This window comes from Dendronephthya gigantea, unplaced genomic scaffold, assembly GCF_004324835.1.
Source record: "Dendronephthya gigantea isolate DGI-Jeju-01 unplaced genomic scaffold, DenGig_1.0 000128F, whole genome shotgun sequence".
Taxonomy (NCBI): domain Eukaryota; kingdom Metazoa; phylum Cnidaria; class Anthozoa; order Malacalcyonacea; family Nephtheidae; genus Dendronephthya; species Dendronephthya gigantea.
The window spans coordinates 244,159-260,139 of record NW_021163138.1 but is presented as its reverse complement, the minus strand read 5'-3'; the positions used below and the strand labels follow the sequence as shown (position 1 = coordinate 260,139).

At 36.2% G+C, this 15,981-nt stretch overlaps 2 protein-coding genes, 1 long non-coding RNA gene and 1 pseudogene across 3 annotated transcripts; 2 read left to right on the top strand and 2 right to left on the bottom strand.

The window, feature by feature from the left end:
- Positions 1-1,717: 1,717 nt before the first annotated feature.
- LOC114535936 lies at positions 1,718-2,008 on the top strand. Its single transcript, XR_003688377.1, has 3 exons — positions 1,718-1,741; positions 1,856-1,906; positions 1,982-2,008. It is a non-coding gene; the product is annotated as an uncharacterized LOC114535936 (long non-coding RNA).
- A 773-nt stretch (positions 2,009-2,781) lies between these two features.
- On the top strand, positions 2,782-3,656 carry LOC114535950 (ATP-dependent RNA helicase glh-1-like). Its single transcript, XM_028557290.1, has 4 exons — positions 2,782-2,982; positions 3,095-3,115; positions 3,212-3,265; positions 3,523-3,656. The coding sequence occupies exons 1-4, from the start codon at positions 2,817-2,819 to the stop codon at positions 3,654-3,656; spliced, it is 375 nt and encodes a 124-aa protein (XP_028413091.1). The 5' UTR covers positions 2,782-2,816.
- Positions 3,657-8,109: 4,453 nt separating this feature from the next.
- On the bottom strand, positions 8,110-9,369 carry LOC114535949 (annotated as a pseudogene).
- Positions 9,370-11,461: 2,092 nt separating this feature from the next.
- On the bottom strand, positions 11,462-12,867 carry LOC114535948 (ATP-dependent DNA helicase RecQ-like). The gene is made up of 2 exons (XM_028557289.1): positions 12,413-12,867; positions 11,462-12,320 (listed from the first exon to the last, which is right to left on the bottom strand). Exons 1-2 carry the CDS (start codon positions 12,865-12,867, stop codon positions 11,462-11,464), a joined length of 1,314 nt encoding a protein of 437 aa, XP_028413090.1.
- Positions 12,868-15,981: the final 3,114 nt, after the last annotated feature.

Sequence of the window (15,981 nt, the reverse complement as noted above, 5' to 3'; positions counted from 1 at the left end):
GGGCAGAAGTTGGTCTTTGCAATGGCTCTTTTGGAACTATTGAGCAATTTTGGTTTGCGGAGAATGTGGGTCCACCAAATCTACCGATTGCAGTACTGGTTCATTTTCCGGCATATTCTGGCCCTGCATTTCTACAAGAATGTTCAAAGTGTATACCTGTGCCTCCAAGACTGTTTGAGTGGATGGCGGATGGAAAGTATTTGTCAAGACAACAATTGCCCTTGCGGCTGAGGTATGCAATGACGATACACAAGTCCCAAGGACAGACACTAACCAAGGCTGTTGTTGATTTAGGTAAAGGGGAGAGAGTTGCTGGCTGCACATTTGTGGCAACATCCAGGGTAAGATCAATTCATGATATTGTGTTTGAACCTATGACATTTGATCGTCTGAAAGTCATTGGTAGGAATAAAAATTTGAAGAAGCGACAAGAAGCAGAACGACGACTTCGTGTGCTTGCAGAAAAGACTGAGCAGAGGCATAAACATTGAAAATCTTGTGGATGGATTGTGCTGTAAGTTTGTGTTGTTACATATATATTGTTCAATGATACTGGGCACCAATGTGCTTTCGAGGAAAGACTTGCCTGTTACTAGACACAATTTTGGAAATGAATTTGTTAAAAAATTGTTACAGACATTTCCTCTATTGTGTTTTTGAGGAGGGCAATTTATCATGTAAACATGTGTCATTGCCTGTTACTAGACAATCTCACGTATTATGTTTTTGAGGGTGGCTGTTGACATGTACAGATATTTACATTATTAAAGTTTGTTCGTTTTACTAAAAAACATTAGAACATCAATCAGGTAAGATACAATATAAACAATCAACCGTTTCACTGTTCAAAACTCTTTACTTTATAATTCGTGCGTGTAGGCGTTTACGCGATTTACCTGGTGACTGAAAAAGAGTTCACGCAAAATCCACGTATAGCATAAATTTCAAAAAGCGCGCGAAAATATCGTCCTGTTCTGTGTCACTGTTTGGACTGCGGTAAGTCATATTCATAATAAAAAACTTTATAAAATATTGAACATTTCGAAGTTCGCCCAATAAATTATACTACACTTCTCGCTTGTTGACATTTTAATTTACAAATTTGAGGAGAAACATTTTTGGAAGAAACTGCCAAAACGTTTTTTAAAGCATTTATAAATTTGTCGATTTTTGCAACCTGATAGCTGATGCGCTTTACCTTTAGGAAATAATGAAAATATTATATTTTTTCTTATATTTTAGATTAAAAGAAGTTTTGAAAAAAATCTAAAACATGTAAGTTTGTTTATATTACAATAGATATATTTTTTTCAAAACTAATATTTGAATATTATGATTTTTGAGCTTGCCTCGAGTACGCTATATGGTGCTGTTGTTTTTACATACTTTTTTTGCTCAATATATTTTTTATGTTGATGGCATATTTATATATACTCTAAAGATCTAAAGGAGACGAAGAAGTAAGATGCAAAATTATTTCAACAAAGCACTTTTTTTCATGATGTTGGTAGTGCAATTATTGTATTAATATGTACATCTACTTTACCAACTACTTTAGTGGAGAATATAAATGAGGATGAACTCGTACTTGGTATGTATATAGGCACATATTTATATATCTTTCACTCTGAATGTACAAATTAGCAACTGATTAAAATGTCGTTGATCATTTCCAATGTTCAAAAATCTAATTTAACAATTATTTTTTGGATTTTAGACATTGATATTGATAATGATGATGGTAAATATGATTAAAAAACTATTTGAAATATTATTTTTGTCACAGTTAGTTAATTTGTATGTCTTTTCACATAGCACTAAAAGGATAACACATGCAAATTTTCTTTCACTATAGAAATACTTGAGGCAGTCCCTGACCTGGCCCAGGGGCCAGATGAGCAACCCAGTAAGTTTTGTGATTGATGTGACTTATTGATGCATACTTTCCCCTGCACAACTGAAATACTTTCATTTAATCTAGTGAATCCTCCACCTCAAGAAAGGCCTGGTATGTGCTTATTGAATATGCACAAAAATGATATGTTCTTTGAAATTTTGTACATACTGCCTATATTGTTTAACATTTATAAATGTATAGTGAAGCAATTGCATGATGATATATATTGAAATGAACTAACTTATATTTTCAATTCTCAAGCCTTGCAAGTTAATGCAAATTTTAATGGTATATATCATCTACTTTGTTCAGTATTATTTAGTTTATGTATTAATTAGTGATGATGATGCATGCTCAAGTTTTTTGTCAACAATTTAAAACTCTAAAATTAAAAAGGTTGCCTCCTATCATTACATGGATTTATGCAATATGTCAACCAAGTTTGTTTTATTTATTTATTTATTTTAGATAATGACCCACGCCCTGGGCGGTTCGGGGGAAGAGGCAGAGGTACTGTATGATTCATTATATCCACAACAATTGTTTCCAGTTTTTGTCATTGGATGCTACTCAAAAAATATCGCATTATGAGGATGCTCAATATGACATTTTGTTTTTTTAGTGTTACATGGACAAGTTAGAGGTTAGTAAAGTTCAATTGACAATGGTCATGCACCTCAAGAAAGGCCCTGATTGAATATGCACAAAAATGATATGTTCTTTGAAATTTTGTATATACTGCCTATATTGTTTAACATTTTATGATTAGAAAGGTATAGTAGAGCAATTGCATCTTAATATATATTGAAATGAACTAACTTATATTTTCAACTCTCAAGCCTTGCAAGTTAATGCAAACCTTGACAGTATATATGTATCAGCTACTTTGTTCTATATTACTAATTTTATGTATTAAGTGATGATGATGCATGTTCAAGTTTTTTGTCATCAATTTAAAACTCTAAAATTAAAAAGGTTGCCTCCTATCATTACATGGATTTATGCAATATGTCAACCAAGTTTGTTTTATTTATTTATTTTAGATAATGACCCACGCCCTGGGCGGTTCGGGGGAAGAGGCAGAGGTACTGTATGATTCATTATATCCACAACAATTGTTTCCGGTTTTTCCCATTTGATGCTACTCAACAAATATTGCATTGTCAGGATGCTCAATATGACATTTTGTCTTTTTAGTGTTGCATGGACAAATGAGAGGTTAGTAAAGTTTAATTGATAATGGTCATGCAGTTAACTCAAGATTTTTGGTAGCCTGCAAACCAATTATTTCTTGATATCATTTCTTGATAATAGGGCGGTGTTACAAATGTGGCCTTCGTGGCCACCGAGCGGCGACATGCGACGCACGTATGTATACAGTACCTTATGATTTGTCACGTAATGTATAGTCAGTTGTTACGTCACTGGTTCACAAACAATATAATCATGGCTTCAGGGCTATTCTTAGATAGTAGATGGTAGTATAGACGCTGCCCATCGCAATACATGACAATAATGTTTTAGGCTATTTCTTTCTCCAACTGGTGACCCGAGTAATTATTCTGCAGTTCTATCACCAATTCACAGTTAACTCAAAGCTATGTAATAACATTTTTTATTTATAGGGGCTGTTTGTTGGTTATGTGGCCGAAGAGGCCACACGAAAGTCGTGTGTCCCCAGCGACAGGGGGCACAAAAAACTGGGGCAAAACCCACAATGCAGTTTACAAACTGCACGTTTGAGAAGTTCAATGCTTGATTTGCTTGAACTTCTCAAACGTGCAGATTAGGCTACGTTGATATACAGTGTAATTGAAATCTCCCCGTTGAACATCTTGCCCGGTATACAAATGTTGAATAAGATTTAAAAAAACAATGAGCTATCAGTACATTAAAGACGAGACAATATTGTTTTCAACTAGCTGCTCAGAAATCACTGTATGTCAACGTAGCCTCGTGTTGTTCTCACGTTTACGTTATATTAGTCCCGTTTACACTACACTCGATTTATTAATGGCACGGCAGGGAGAGGCTAAAATGGGTGCCCATTTCATCTGTGATCGGCCTTTGCTTTCGTAGCCTAAACACTAATAAAATTGGGTACGGGTACCAATTTTAGCCGTGCCGTGCCGATAAATTGACTGTAATGTAAACGGGGCTATTGTTATTGATTAAATTTTTAAATTGTTTTAAATTATATGTAAATTGTTATTTTTATTATTCTGTAAATTTTGTATTATTGTAAATTTGTAACATAGTTTGTATTTATATATTTCTTGAATTAAATTTATTTTTCACCGATTTTTGGAAATTATGTTATCGCATTAAGAACCGGCGAGGGGTTACTGCATGCATGTATTTCTAGTAGTGTTAATTATTTTTCTACTAATTCTACATGCCAAAACATAAATGAATGCTGTGCTGATTAAACAGGATGAATAGATTCTATATTTTATATTTTTCTTTTGTAGAATAAAAATAGACTTTCTGTTGTCCAAGCAATAATTGCACATTGCGCTGTAGTGAAAAATGTCCCTATGTTGAAGCAGTTCGTTAGTGGTCTAAAAACTCTTGGTGCAATTGATGTTATCACACGTTATCTAGACAAGTTTTTACAGCATCCTGTTCACTGTGCCAAGACTAAAACACGAGAAAATTTAAAGGGATTATTAAAGTTGAAAGAAACTGGGATTGAAGCTAGTTGTTTGGCAGTGTTTAACATGTTACAGAGATTTGTGAAAGAATGCTCTGAAGAAGGTAAATAATTACATGAAAAATTTTCAATTACCTATAGACAACAGAAGATTGCATGGAACAATTAGGAGTTGTTCACATGAGCCCGGTTAACAAGATTTAACGAAGTGTGGAATGGTTTTGAAGAATTGAAAAGTCTTCTTGAAACAGAACAATCACAGGCTATTGTGAGGATGATTACAGGACTACCAGAATCGTGTTATTTACTCATTTCAATCTCTGTGACCGGGCTCATGTGAACACAGCCCCCTAGAGCGCAAGTAGAGATTAGCAACTCACAATACATATTTATATCAATAATCACTATAATGGTATCTTTTTTAGATATTGATAAGTTCATAAAATTTTCAACGGGCTGTTCTTACGCTCTTCCCCCACCAACGGAAAATATTGTCGTAGAAGTATCACCAGATGCGGCAAGTATTTTTGCATCCACTTGCCTATTCAAGCTGGTTTTTCCATCAAGGTTCAGCAAAGAAAGTTATGAGCTATTTAAAGCAGCAGTGTTAGGTGTAATTTCCACCACCAGGAAAGATAAATTGTTTTCTCTTCCATGAATATTGTTGAACTTATCCTTTAAAGTATCCAGTTCTAATTACTGTCAGTATAAAGTAGTTTCTTTAATGTTATGTTAAATTGCTGTTTTTGGCAACATCCATGATGCAGTCTTGAAGTTGAATGGATAGAAAGTCGTAGACAGTTTGACTCAAACAAACTGTATAAGTGGGTGTATGTAATTCACTTAGATACTTGTTGCCAAAGAAATAAGTGCATTGAACTCTGCCATAGCAGCCCAGCAAACAATGTTGATTTGTAACACCCAATCAACATTGTTTGCTCGGCTGCCTACGAGTATGATACTATACTGGATGTTGCACAATAGCTTACAGTGTAGTGTATCCCATTTTAAGTCGTTTACATTCTGTTACCTTTTTTTATAGATGCCTTTTTTCTTAGTTTGTAGTACGAGATATAGTGAATATAGAAATTTTGTAAATTTCAACATAGATAATCCGATAAGGCAATCCTACATCTGTGGCATCTAGAAAACATTTTTGTATTCTGCTTGCCTAATTTTGTTAGCTGTTGATGAGCTGTTGTTGATGACTAAATGTTCACATTATATTAGAGTGTTTAAGTTTACGATATATATGTAACGACAAACGCCAGACAAAGAAAAAAAATTCACCTCAAAGGCATGCAATAAAGAGCAAATGGACCCGTTTTCCGAAAACCCTAGGCACAATCAGGAAGGAAAATATGAAACAAAAATGATAAAGGAAAACTTTTGACTCTGCCGTTTGCTGTTTCCGGAAAATGCGAAGCTTAAACTGCAAAAATTACACTAACATTAACAATTTTGCTATTCGAACAGTTCATTCAGAAAGTCTTTCGCTTGTGTAAACAGTTCTATACCATAGTTATTTGATTCTTGTTGCGGATTAACATGATCTTGAAGTTGATAAGGTACTCAATTGGAAATGGGCAGTTCAGTGGTTTTACCTCCACAGTGTTTTGATTTTCGGCCGGAATAGGACCATTCCAGTCAACGCCATATAGTTCAATGTTTTCAATTTCATGCCTTTCTAAAAGCTGTCTAACAGAGTGATTTATCATTCCATTAGTTAACCTGCACCGTAAAACGAGAACGAACGAATATGCAAGTATGCTAATGTTTTCATTGAAATTACGAAAAGCTGATTGGTTTGCATATTTAAACATGTACGAATGGACGAAAGCGACGAACGAATGAACGACAAAAAGTCGCTTGCTTGTACTAAACATGTTTTCAACCGTATTGTAATGCTTGTATATTTTTTTCTGTCGTTGTGCTGATAGAAAAACTACATTTCGGCTAATTCAATCAAGGAAGATAGTCTTAACTTAAGGCCGTAAAGAAGATACACACATACATGTATTACCATTAGATATATATTTGGGGATATGCAATACACATGCATGCGCACGTAAAAATCTCACATCTTGTAACTGCATGAAAACGCCTAAAGAATTGTAATTTCATCACATTTTTTATTTGAACCTAATAGGTGATCATAACAGAAATGAATTTCATGTGATAGAAACTATTTAGCGTTAAGTTTAACTCGACTTTGTGATATTATTGTAATTTCCATAACATGCCAGTTAAAACGTATATTCAAATCCCAGGATCATAATAAGTTCCATAGCCACAGTAAACTTAAATGCAAATCAGCAGTAACTGCTATATTACGATAGTTAAATTATTTGCTGCATTGTGCAAGAGACAATCTTTTTGAAATCGCTCGCGGCCGGATTTCTTTAACTTTTTTAAAAATGAATGCAAGACAAGTAAGACGCATAGGTGAGGTTGAAAGACGATTAATTCATGAGCGGTATATGGAGAATGGTCCCATTTGGGACGTCATTGCAAACGATATTGCAAGGCATGATAGATTTGCCGAACTTCCTGATAACGTTCAGAACCTATATGCAAATGTTGGAAATCGGCGTGCAGTGAGACGAAGGCTTCTTGATTTCATTGTAAGAGAGCAAAGAACTATTTAGTAAAGGCATTTGATTTCTATAGGTACATTCTATAGGCTACTACAAATAACGACGAATTTGATCATTTTTTGAACGATGCGTCTAAATTATTCTACGCTATTGCCCGTAGTTCAGAACAAGTGTTCACACCTTTCAATTCACTATAGAAATCCCTTCCAGGGAAGTTTGAACCGAAAAAATCTGGAGAAAGAATCTGTTCAATACGAGCTGTTGGTAAAATAGCTTGAGTGCACGTTGCTATTATAGCAGACAAATCATATAGTTGCATTATACAGGCGACTAACGTAGTCAAATAATTGTCGTCAGTCGCTTCGATCTCGCTTGTCTGCTCTTCCTTCCATTGAATATATTGCCTGAACGGCGTTGTGCAAATTTAATAGCACTATGTTTAAAACCTCTACGTCGTCTGCCATGCTTTTTCAAACAGCTCATTCGTAGTTCGCACAATTGCAAATCCACCTGGAATTTGATATAAATACACGTATATGCAAATGTCTTAAAACACATGAAGAAATGCTTAAGAATTGTTGTAATAATTGCATTGAGGCTACTTAACACGACCTGTAACTATAAAATTCAATTGAGTTTACGAATCGACGACTTCGGTAAAATACTCAGGGTTCTATATATAATATTATTCAACTTAGTTATTCCTCAGTTTGGGATGTTACCATTACAGTTCATCAATCATCGTCATCTTGTTGCATGCCCCTTGTTGTAACCGTATAATATAGACGATATCACAACACAAAATTACCTGACCAAAATATGCATGCTATGGCTTAAAGTTTACAAACAAATATGATAATAAACTTGTTTTAGCCAATAGAAACCATCTATTTGAACGATTGTGAACCGTACTCTCGTTCAGTTAATGAGGCTACTCGTTCGTTCTCGTTCTACGGTGCAGGTTAACTATTTGCCCAAATTTCTTCTGGACTCCAATTGTTCTCAGTTCTCATGGGGCAATTGTTAAAGGCTGCTGCGAACTCTTGAAGAGAATGATTAATTCGCGGTAAATATACATAATGCAGTAGAAATAGATCGACATTATTGTCCAAATCAAGGACACCAGTTTCCTCCATGGCATAGAATATGCAATAAAATAAATATAAACAGCAACAGAATACCTCCCTCCATAATTTTTCTATTCTTTGATTTCTGGTCGATGGCCCAGCAATAAAACTTCCTCTCCCTTCACCTGTCTCTCTTTCCATTAACCTCGCTACTTGAACATTTTCCCCTCCGTGATCCTCTCTAACTTGGGATGGATAACCAAATTCGTCAGTTGCTGCGGCAAAAGCATGCACAACAGTGTCGGACTGGTTGTTGTCTGCACATAGAAGGTAAATTATCCGCCTGGAAAAACCATCTATGCACCCATGCACCACAAACTTCCATCGAATCAAAGCATGATTACCATCTATATGCCAGAGAGCATTTGGTCCTAGGACAGTATAAACTCTCCTAGTAATTACGCATGCCAAACGAAGGGCAGTATTTTCAGGATCACCACGCGTTTGGGAAGAATGTACCCTGTCTCTCTGAACACGAATACCTTGAGATCTAATGTAGCCAATAAGGTAGGATTCACCTGTGGTATTGCCATGTCTCGATATATAGCCCATGATTAGCTGGTCTAGTTCATCATCAGATATGTCAGAAAATCTGTCAAGGTGTTGCAAATTATATTCCCATACCTTACGGTGTACAGTCCATCTCGATACTAGTAAAATTTTCGAAATTTCAGTCCATTAGTACCCAGAATTCCTTAGGTCTTCAAGAATTTCCTTTGGTATAGAAAGAGATGATCTACCTGGATCACTTGACATGCTGACATTTTCAATTCTTAAATTGGGCAGAGTGTCTGTCGCTCATCTTATATTGGCTATTCTAGTTGCCCAGTAGTTGTGTAGTTCTGTCAAACACTGGGAAAGCTGCAGTAGTACAAGTCTAGTGTTCTCTGTTAAATCGATATCCAATGTGGTAAGATTCACAACCATTGATAAAGCTGTCTCAAGCTTGTTGAAAATTAAAGAAGCCTCATGAAAGGATATCCTTCCATCGTCGACTTTTTCGTTAATCATCTGCAGTAACTGATTAACTCTGTTAAAAACATCAATCCATGATGGGTTGTCATTTTCTTCATTTTCAAAAGTTTGTTTGGCCATGTTTGAAATAACACTTCGCTTGGTGAAAAGGCCGAGTGTATCTAAAGGATTTTTAAATGTTTAGCATTGTCAGTGATAAACTAGTCCCCAAGCTGTTCTTATTAAGTGGATTGTTACTGCATGTATAACAATCTCCCTTATTAAGGAAATGACTGGGGCCCTACAGATGATTCCAATTTATTGTGTTTAACATTAATCTTTACATACATTTTTCTTGGTATAGACTATTTTCCATCGACTCTACAAAAATTCTGGAAGAGAGAAGGGTACATTAAGGTACTTTAGAGAGAAATTGAACCGTCGGAATGTAACACTGGATGTCAAACATTTTGAAGACTGCGAACAGCTTTTTCTAAGTGTTGGGCGATGTTATGTTGTGGAAGCTTTATCTGAGTTTTTTCAGGTAGATGATCCAAGCCAAAGACCAACCAAGAATGCTCCAAACATGGCATTCACAGTAACTCCTTTGCAGAAGAAAGAGTATATGGTAAATGTGCTAGACAAGTTTCTTGACCAGTACATTTTTGTCAATGATTATGATGATGATGATGGTGAGGATGGTGATGATCACAATGAAGATAGTCCATTTGGAAGTGATGGTGTTTGCCACTATTCAGTCAATATGATCAAATCATATATGATATTGGCAGATATCAAAGATGCTGTTGCAACAGGAAATGGGCAACATTTGTCATCCTTGCATAAGCAGTTGTTGCATCATTTCTTCTCAGCAACTGGTTTCAATGAATATGCTATTGAGATGTTGGTATCAATTATGCAAAGGGAAATCCTATTGTCACCAGCTGAAGCACACCAATGCACATGGGCAGCAACTGTGAATTGGAGTGGTGGAGAGGGAAAGAATGTAGAAATTGATTTGTTCCAGGAGAACAGAAATAAGGACATGAAGTCTATGGTAAAGTCAATGGGGGCTAACAAAACGGACAAGGCAATACACCGTTCCAGTAAGGCTTCAGGAGGAACTAGGAAAATTGTGGAAGCATTCAACAAGCAGATCAGAAAACCACGCAAGGCCTCCTCACACACCCACAAATCATCAATGCAAGATGAAAGTACAATCATTGCTGACCTAAGAAGCTTGAGACCATTCAAACAAGTCAATGGAAGACAATTTGAATCCTTTAAGGACATTTCACATGACCCAACCGCTTCATTTGATGAAGAAAAATTTGAGGAGTGGGTAAATAGACATAAAAATAACATTTTGAAGCAATTTCCTCAGGAAATTGATGCAGACTCCGATTCTGATATCACTGATTCAGAAATTATTTGAAAAGTTGCAAACATTTTGGCCTGTTTAGGACAGACAGCTTGTGGAGCATAGTGTGACCTGTCATTATTTAATTAAATTGTTACAATATAGATAATATTAATAAAAATAATATTAAATTGTTACAAGTTTTGAGAGACAATAATCAAATGTGCTAGAGAGATATATCTACAAAGAATATTCTAAGTGGAGTTCAATGTAAGGCAGCTTGATTCTTGCACTTTGATTATGCTCAAAATTTGCAAAACTAGAAAGCACTTGTCTAGACTTGCTTTTGTTTGAATTTTCTGAAATTCTTTCAACCCTTATATAGATCAGGCTCTCTTGCCACAGAATTTCATTTAATACACTCTACATCTTAAATACTAGACATGCACTAATTGTACATATGTAGTAATTAATATACTCTATTTACACAAGCACAAAAACCTTTTCCAGCAGACAATTTTGCAAAATATAAGAGAAAACATACTCCGAAAAAAAACATCTTGTAAACTCAAGATATGAGCTGTTAAAAAAACAAGACACAATTTTCAACTCTATTTCAAAGTAATTGTCAAACCTGACAATGACTTTGAAATAGAGTCAAAATATCACCTTGAATATAGTATCCTGTTTTTTAACAGCTCATATCTTGAGTTCACAAGATGTTTATTTTCGGAGTATGTTTTCTCTTATATTACACAAGTACTTAGAATGTAAATAATCGTAATGTAAAATATCAGACTTGTGTCACTCATTCTCTAATGTTACATGAATAAGCACAGTTACTTCTATCAAATTGTATGTGTTTGTCCATTTTTAAAGTTTTTGGCCAACTAGGCTAGCACTAAAGTGAAATTCTTCACATGAACATTTCTTGGCACACATGTTGCAGCAAAGATGAACTGGCTCAATAGGATATGAATTGTCAAAGTCAAGTGCATGTAGCATCTGAATTCTTAAACAACTCTCACTTTTGCAAAATTGCCTTATTTCATCTGTCATTCCCACTCTGTTCCTCGCACTATCATGGTTGTTGTAATACAACAGAGCTTGTGCATGCTTTCCATCCCTTCCAGCTCTTCCGGTCTCCTGGAAATATGCCTTAATGCTGCATGGTGGACTGATGTGGATGACATGCCGTATAGATGGTATATCCACCCCCATACCCATAGCAATTGTTGCAAAAATTACACGTACAGTGCTTTCAGCAGAGCAGACCTGATTAAGGATTTGTTCTTTCATAATCTTTGTTTGGGAGGCATGAAACTGGGCAAATAGCCTATTTTCAGGTATTTTCAAGGAACCCTCTGGGTAATATTGCCTACTCCCCAAAACATGTTCGAAAAGTTTGTAGGCAAATCCACACAACTTTAATGGAAGGTAAATTACTGTAATGGGATGATTAGTCTTCTCCTTTAATAGCTTTTTGGCAATTGGCTGCAAGATACCTTCACAAGACTCCATATCATTTCCATGCCTGAAAATTTTCTTGTAGAAAACATTCTTTCTGTCTGGATTACCAATGACATTTTTGCAGTCCTTCAATCCCAGTGACTCTTTTATACAGTTCCTATCTTCATTGTTTGCAGTTGCAGTCATTGCAAGTACAGGAACATCTGGAAAAATTGCACACAGAACTCCCAGTTTGCTGTAGTCAGTTCTGAACTCTCTCCCCCTATAACATATTATCGAATAGAAGCAATTAATGCCATGATACATACTTAATTATTTTCTTTTTTGATAAACTATAAATATGCACAAACCTACCATTCCAGTATGCAGTGAGCCTCATCAATTACAATAGCACAAATTTTGTCTTGGTATGTCTGGCTCTTGAGCAATTCACGCCCATATTTACATGAAACAAAAGATTCAGGATGTGCAAATACAATGTGATAAAAACCCGCTCGTAGTTTATTATCCTCGCCATGTTGTAGATCACATTCGAGGGGGTCATGTTCGCTTTCTTCCTGGTTAACTTTAATGCCAAGTACTGATGCTCTTATACCAGTTGAGCCAAGGCGGGAGATCTGGTTGCTTATAAACGCATTAAGCGGTGACACAACGATGATTATAGTCGCTGCCACAGAAATATCAATATCTCGAAGACAAACATCTCGCAGTTTTTCTTTGGCGAACATCAAACCAGGTAGCAGTTGAAACACTAAAGATTTTCCATAGCCAGTAGGAAGAACGCAAATAACATCGCGCTTTAAATACATATATTCTAAACATATTACTTGCTTTGGTTTCAAGTTGTTATTGCCGTAAATACTATTAGAAATCGCAAACTGCAAACACGAAAGAAAAGCTATGTGGTCCAACATGACAACTTGTCTTTGTTGAAGAGTTGGAGATCAGTAATCCGATACATTTCAACAACGCACTCATGCCACTCAAAAGCTGGAAATTTTTACACAAACCCGCGAACAGGCTCTACAGGAAATGCATCATTCACAATACCCCCCACCGGATGAATTTTGATCGGGGTGCCACATGACCAGCTCCAGCCAGGGTCTTTACTCCCCCCCACGAGTAAAGAGCCTGGGAACGAGGTTGCGTTTTAAAAGGCTTATCTCATCTGCATCCTTCCAATATTCTAAACCAAGTTGGGCGTGCTTCTTTGACTAACCTACCAATGCACCAACAAGCAATGCTGTGGTAGAGCGCATGTTCTCTTATGTTACGGGAATCAAGACAAAATGCCCCAACAAGATGAGCCCTTCCATGCTTGAAGCGATCGTCAGAATCCGTACTCATCTGTATTTTAGAGAAATGTGCTGCAAAGACCTGAAGCCATCTAAACGAATGCTGGAACTTTTTACAAAGGATATATATAAGAAAGCAACCAATTCTTTGAATGACAAAGATGTCAAAGTTGAGACTGTTGAGTCACTTGAATAACAAGTAGACGAAACTATATGTACTGGGCCATTATAATAAAATTAAGTTAAAGACAAAGTCAAAAACTGGTAAATTTGTAGTTTCATAAAGTTTCATAAATAATATAACAGCATTTTGGGTGTAAATTGGAAGTCAAAACGGAACGGTATGATAGACTTCTCCCCAATCCCCTCATCATAATTTAGAGTTTGGCTCTTTTTGGCTTATTTTCATATTCGGTTTGGCCTTTTCTGTCCCAAAAGACCTGGCAACCCTGAATAAAACCTCTGCCTGATCTTAATTGTGTACAAACAACATTGTAAGTGCAATTTAATTTCTCAAAGCAATTTGAATTATCAACCCTGGATGATGATGATAAATCAATCACATTATTTATCTTTTCAGGTGTCTTCTGGCTGCCACAGATTATGTAATCAAATCACATCGTCATCATGGCTTAAAACACCTGCCTTTACATCTGTAACAGTTGTTACCTTCTTGATTTGATCGACCATAGAGTGTTTAATGGGGAAATTACGATAACAATTGTTTCTGGCCATACGGCAGAAACATTGCTTCTTTCCCTTTAATGAAGTCGAATTAACATGGCAAAAGTTGGTATTATGGTATATTAGAGATTTCCCAAACCCCGTGGGTAGAATGGCAATTACATCTCTTCCATTATTAATATGACGAATAGCATCTTTTTGTTCCTTTTAATGTTATGTTAGAATTATTAGTCTTGGTTAGTGAAAAATTTCTAATTTTTCATTCAAAAATTTCAAAAATTTCTGTCTCATCAATACATGCATTTGCATTCTTTGTGCTCACAATGTTTTCTTAATATTTTAGCCTGATTCTATTCTATGCAACCAAATCTCTTTGTAGGAATTCTGATGAAGATCAACAGCAAATCCCAGGGCCTTTGTGGAGAGCAACAGAGCTAGGATGCAGTGAGCGTTGCTCATGCTAATTTGGTTTCAAAGTTCAAATATCATATCTCACCTTTATCGGCAGCATTTGGAGTGATTTTTCTTCAAAATAAAGTATGCATTGTTAGAATTTATTGATGAAAAGTCTTGTGAGATTGGCGAAACATTCTGGTTTCGTCATGAAGATGCTAGTACATTAAAAAATGTTGGCTGGAACAAACAAAAAGAAGTTATGGTGGCATGGCCACATGACTTTGCAAAGGTGTCAAAGCAAATCGTGAAAGGATCCATTGACCCAATGTTGGTTTCCACTACCTGTGTAGCAAAAGTGATAATTTGGGGGAAAGGGAAAGTACGAAAATGAAGCCCGTAAGCAAGCGTCAACGAGTTCCACTTATCGTTTCACTTCACTGGCGCTATCTTCACCAAGATGGAAAGAAAACGTGGAAAGAGATAGCAAATACGAAAGATTATAACAAGTATTCCAAGGCTACTATTTGCAGGCACATGAAGCGAAAAATCGGGGACTCTGTTATCGACAAAAGAAAACAAAACAAAGGCCGCCCTCAGAAACTAACAAAACGAGACAAACGCAACATATTGCGACAAGTCGAGATACTACGAAGAGATTATGGGTATTTCACAACAAAACGACTCAAAGTCTTTGCTGGCATACCAACAGATGTGTCAGATGAGACAGTTAGACGCGTCCTTAGAGCCAATGGATTTAAATACACTCATTCGCGTAAGAAGGGTGTGCTTAGCAGAAAGGATTTGACAATTAGGCTCAAGTTTGCAAAGCAAGTTCGCAAAAGATTGAATCCAAATGTGTGGACTAAAGACGTGTCGTTTTATTTGGACGGAGTTGGTTTCACTCACAAATATAACCCTCACGATCAATCGTTGGCACCAAGGACGATGGCCTGGCGAAAACCCTCAGATGGCCTTAGCCATAACCAAACGTCAAAAGGATCCCACGAAGGCAGTGGGGGGAGAACGGCAAATTTTTTTGTTGCGATAGCGCATAGTAAAGGAGTTATTCTAGCTGAACAATACGAAGGACACTTGAACGGTAAAAAGTTTGCAGATTTTGTCAGAGAACAATTTTCGACTCTGTTTGAAAACAGCTGCAACAAGAAAGGCAAGCTCTTTTTGCAAGATGGGGATCCCAGCCAAAACAGCCGAAAAGCTAAACTAGCAATGTCTGCTGTTGGCGCGAGAAAGTTCACTATTCCTGCTCGAAGTCCAGACTTGAATCCCATTGAAAACGTTTTTCATAATGTTAAAAGGCAATTGCAAGATGATGCTTTGAGCAAACGAATCACGAAAGAGACATATTCAGAGTTTTGTGCAAGGGTTAAAGCAACCTTATTGAACTATTCGCCAGACATTATTGACAGGACAATTGAGTCCATGGACAAACGAATTGACATGGTGATAAAGTCAAAAGGACAACGTATTAAATATTAAATTTTCTGACAATTGTAATGTCTAATCTCCTACGGAATTTAAACTGATGTC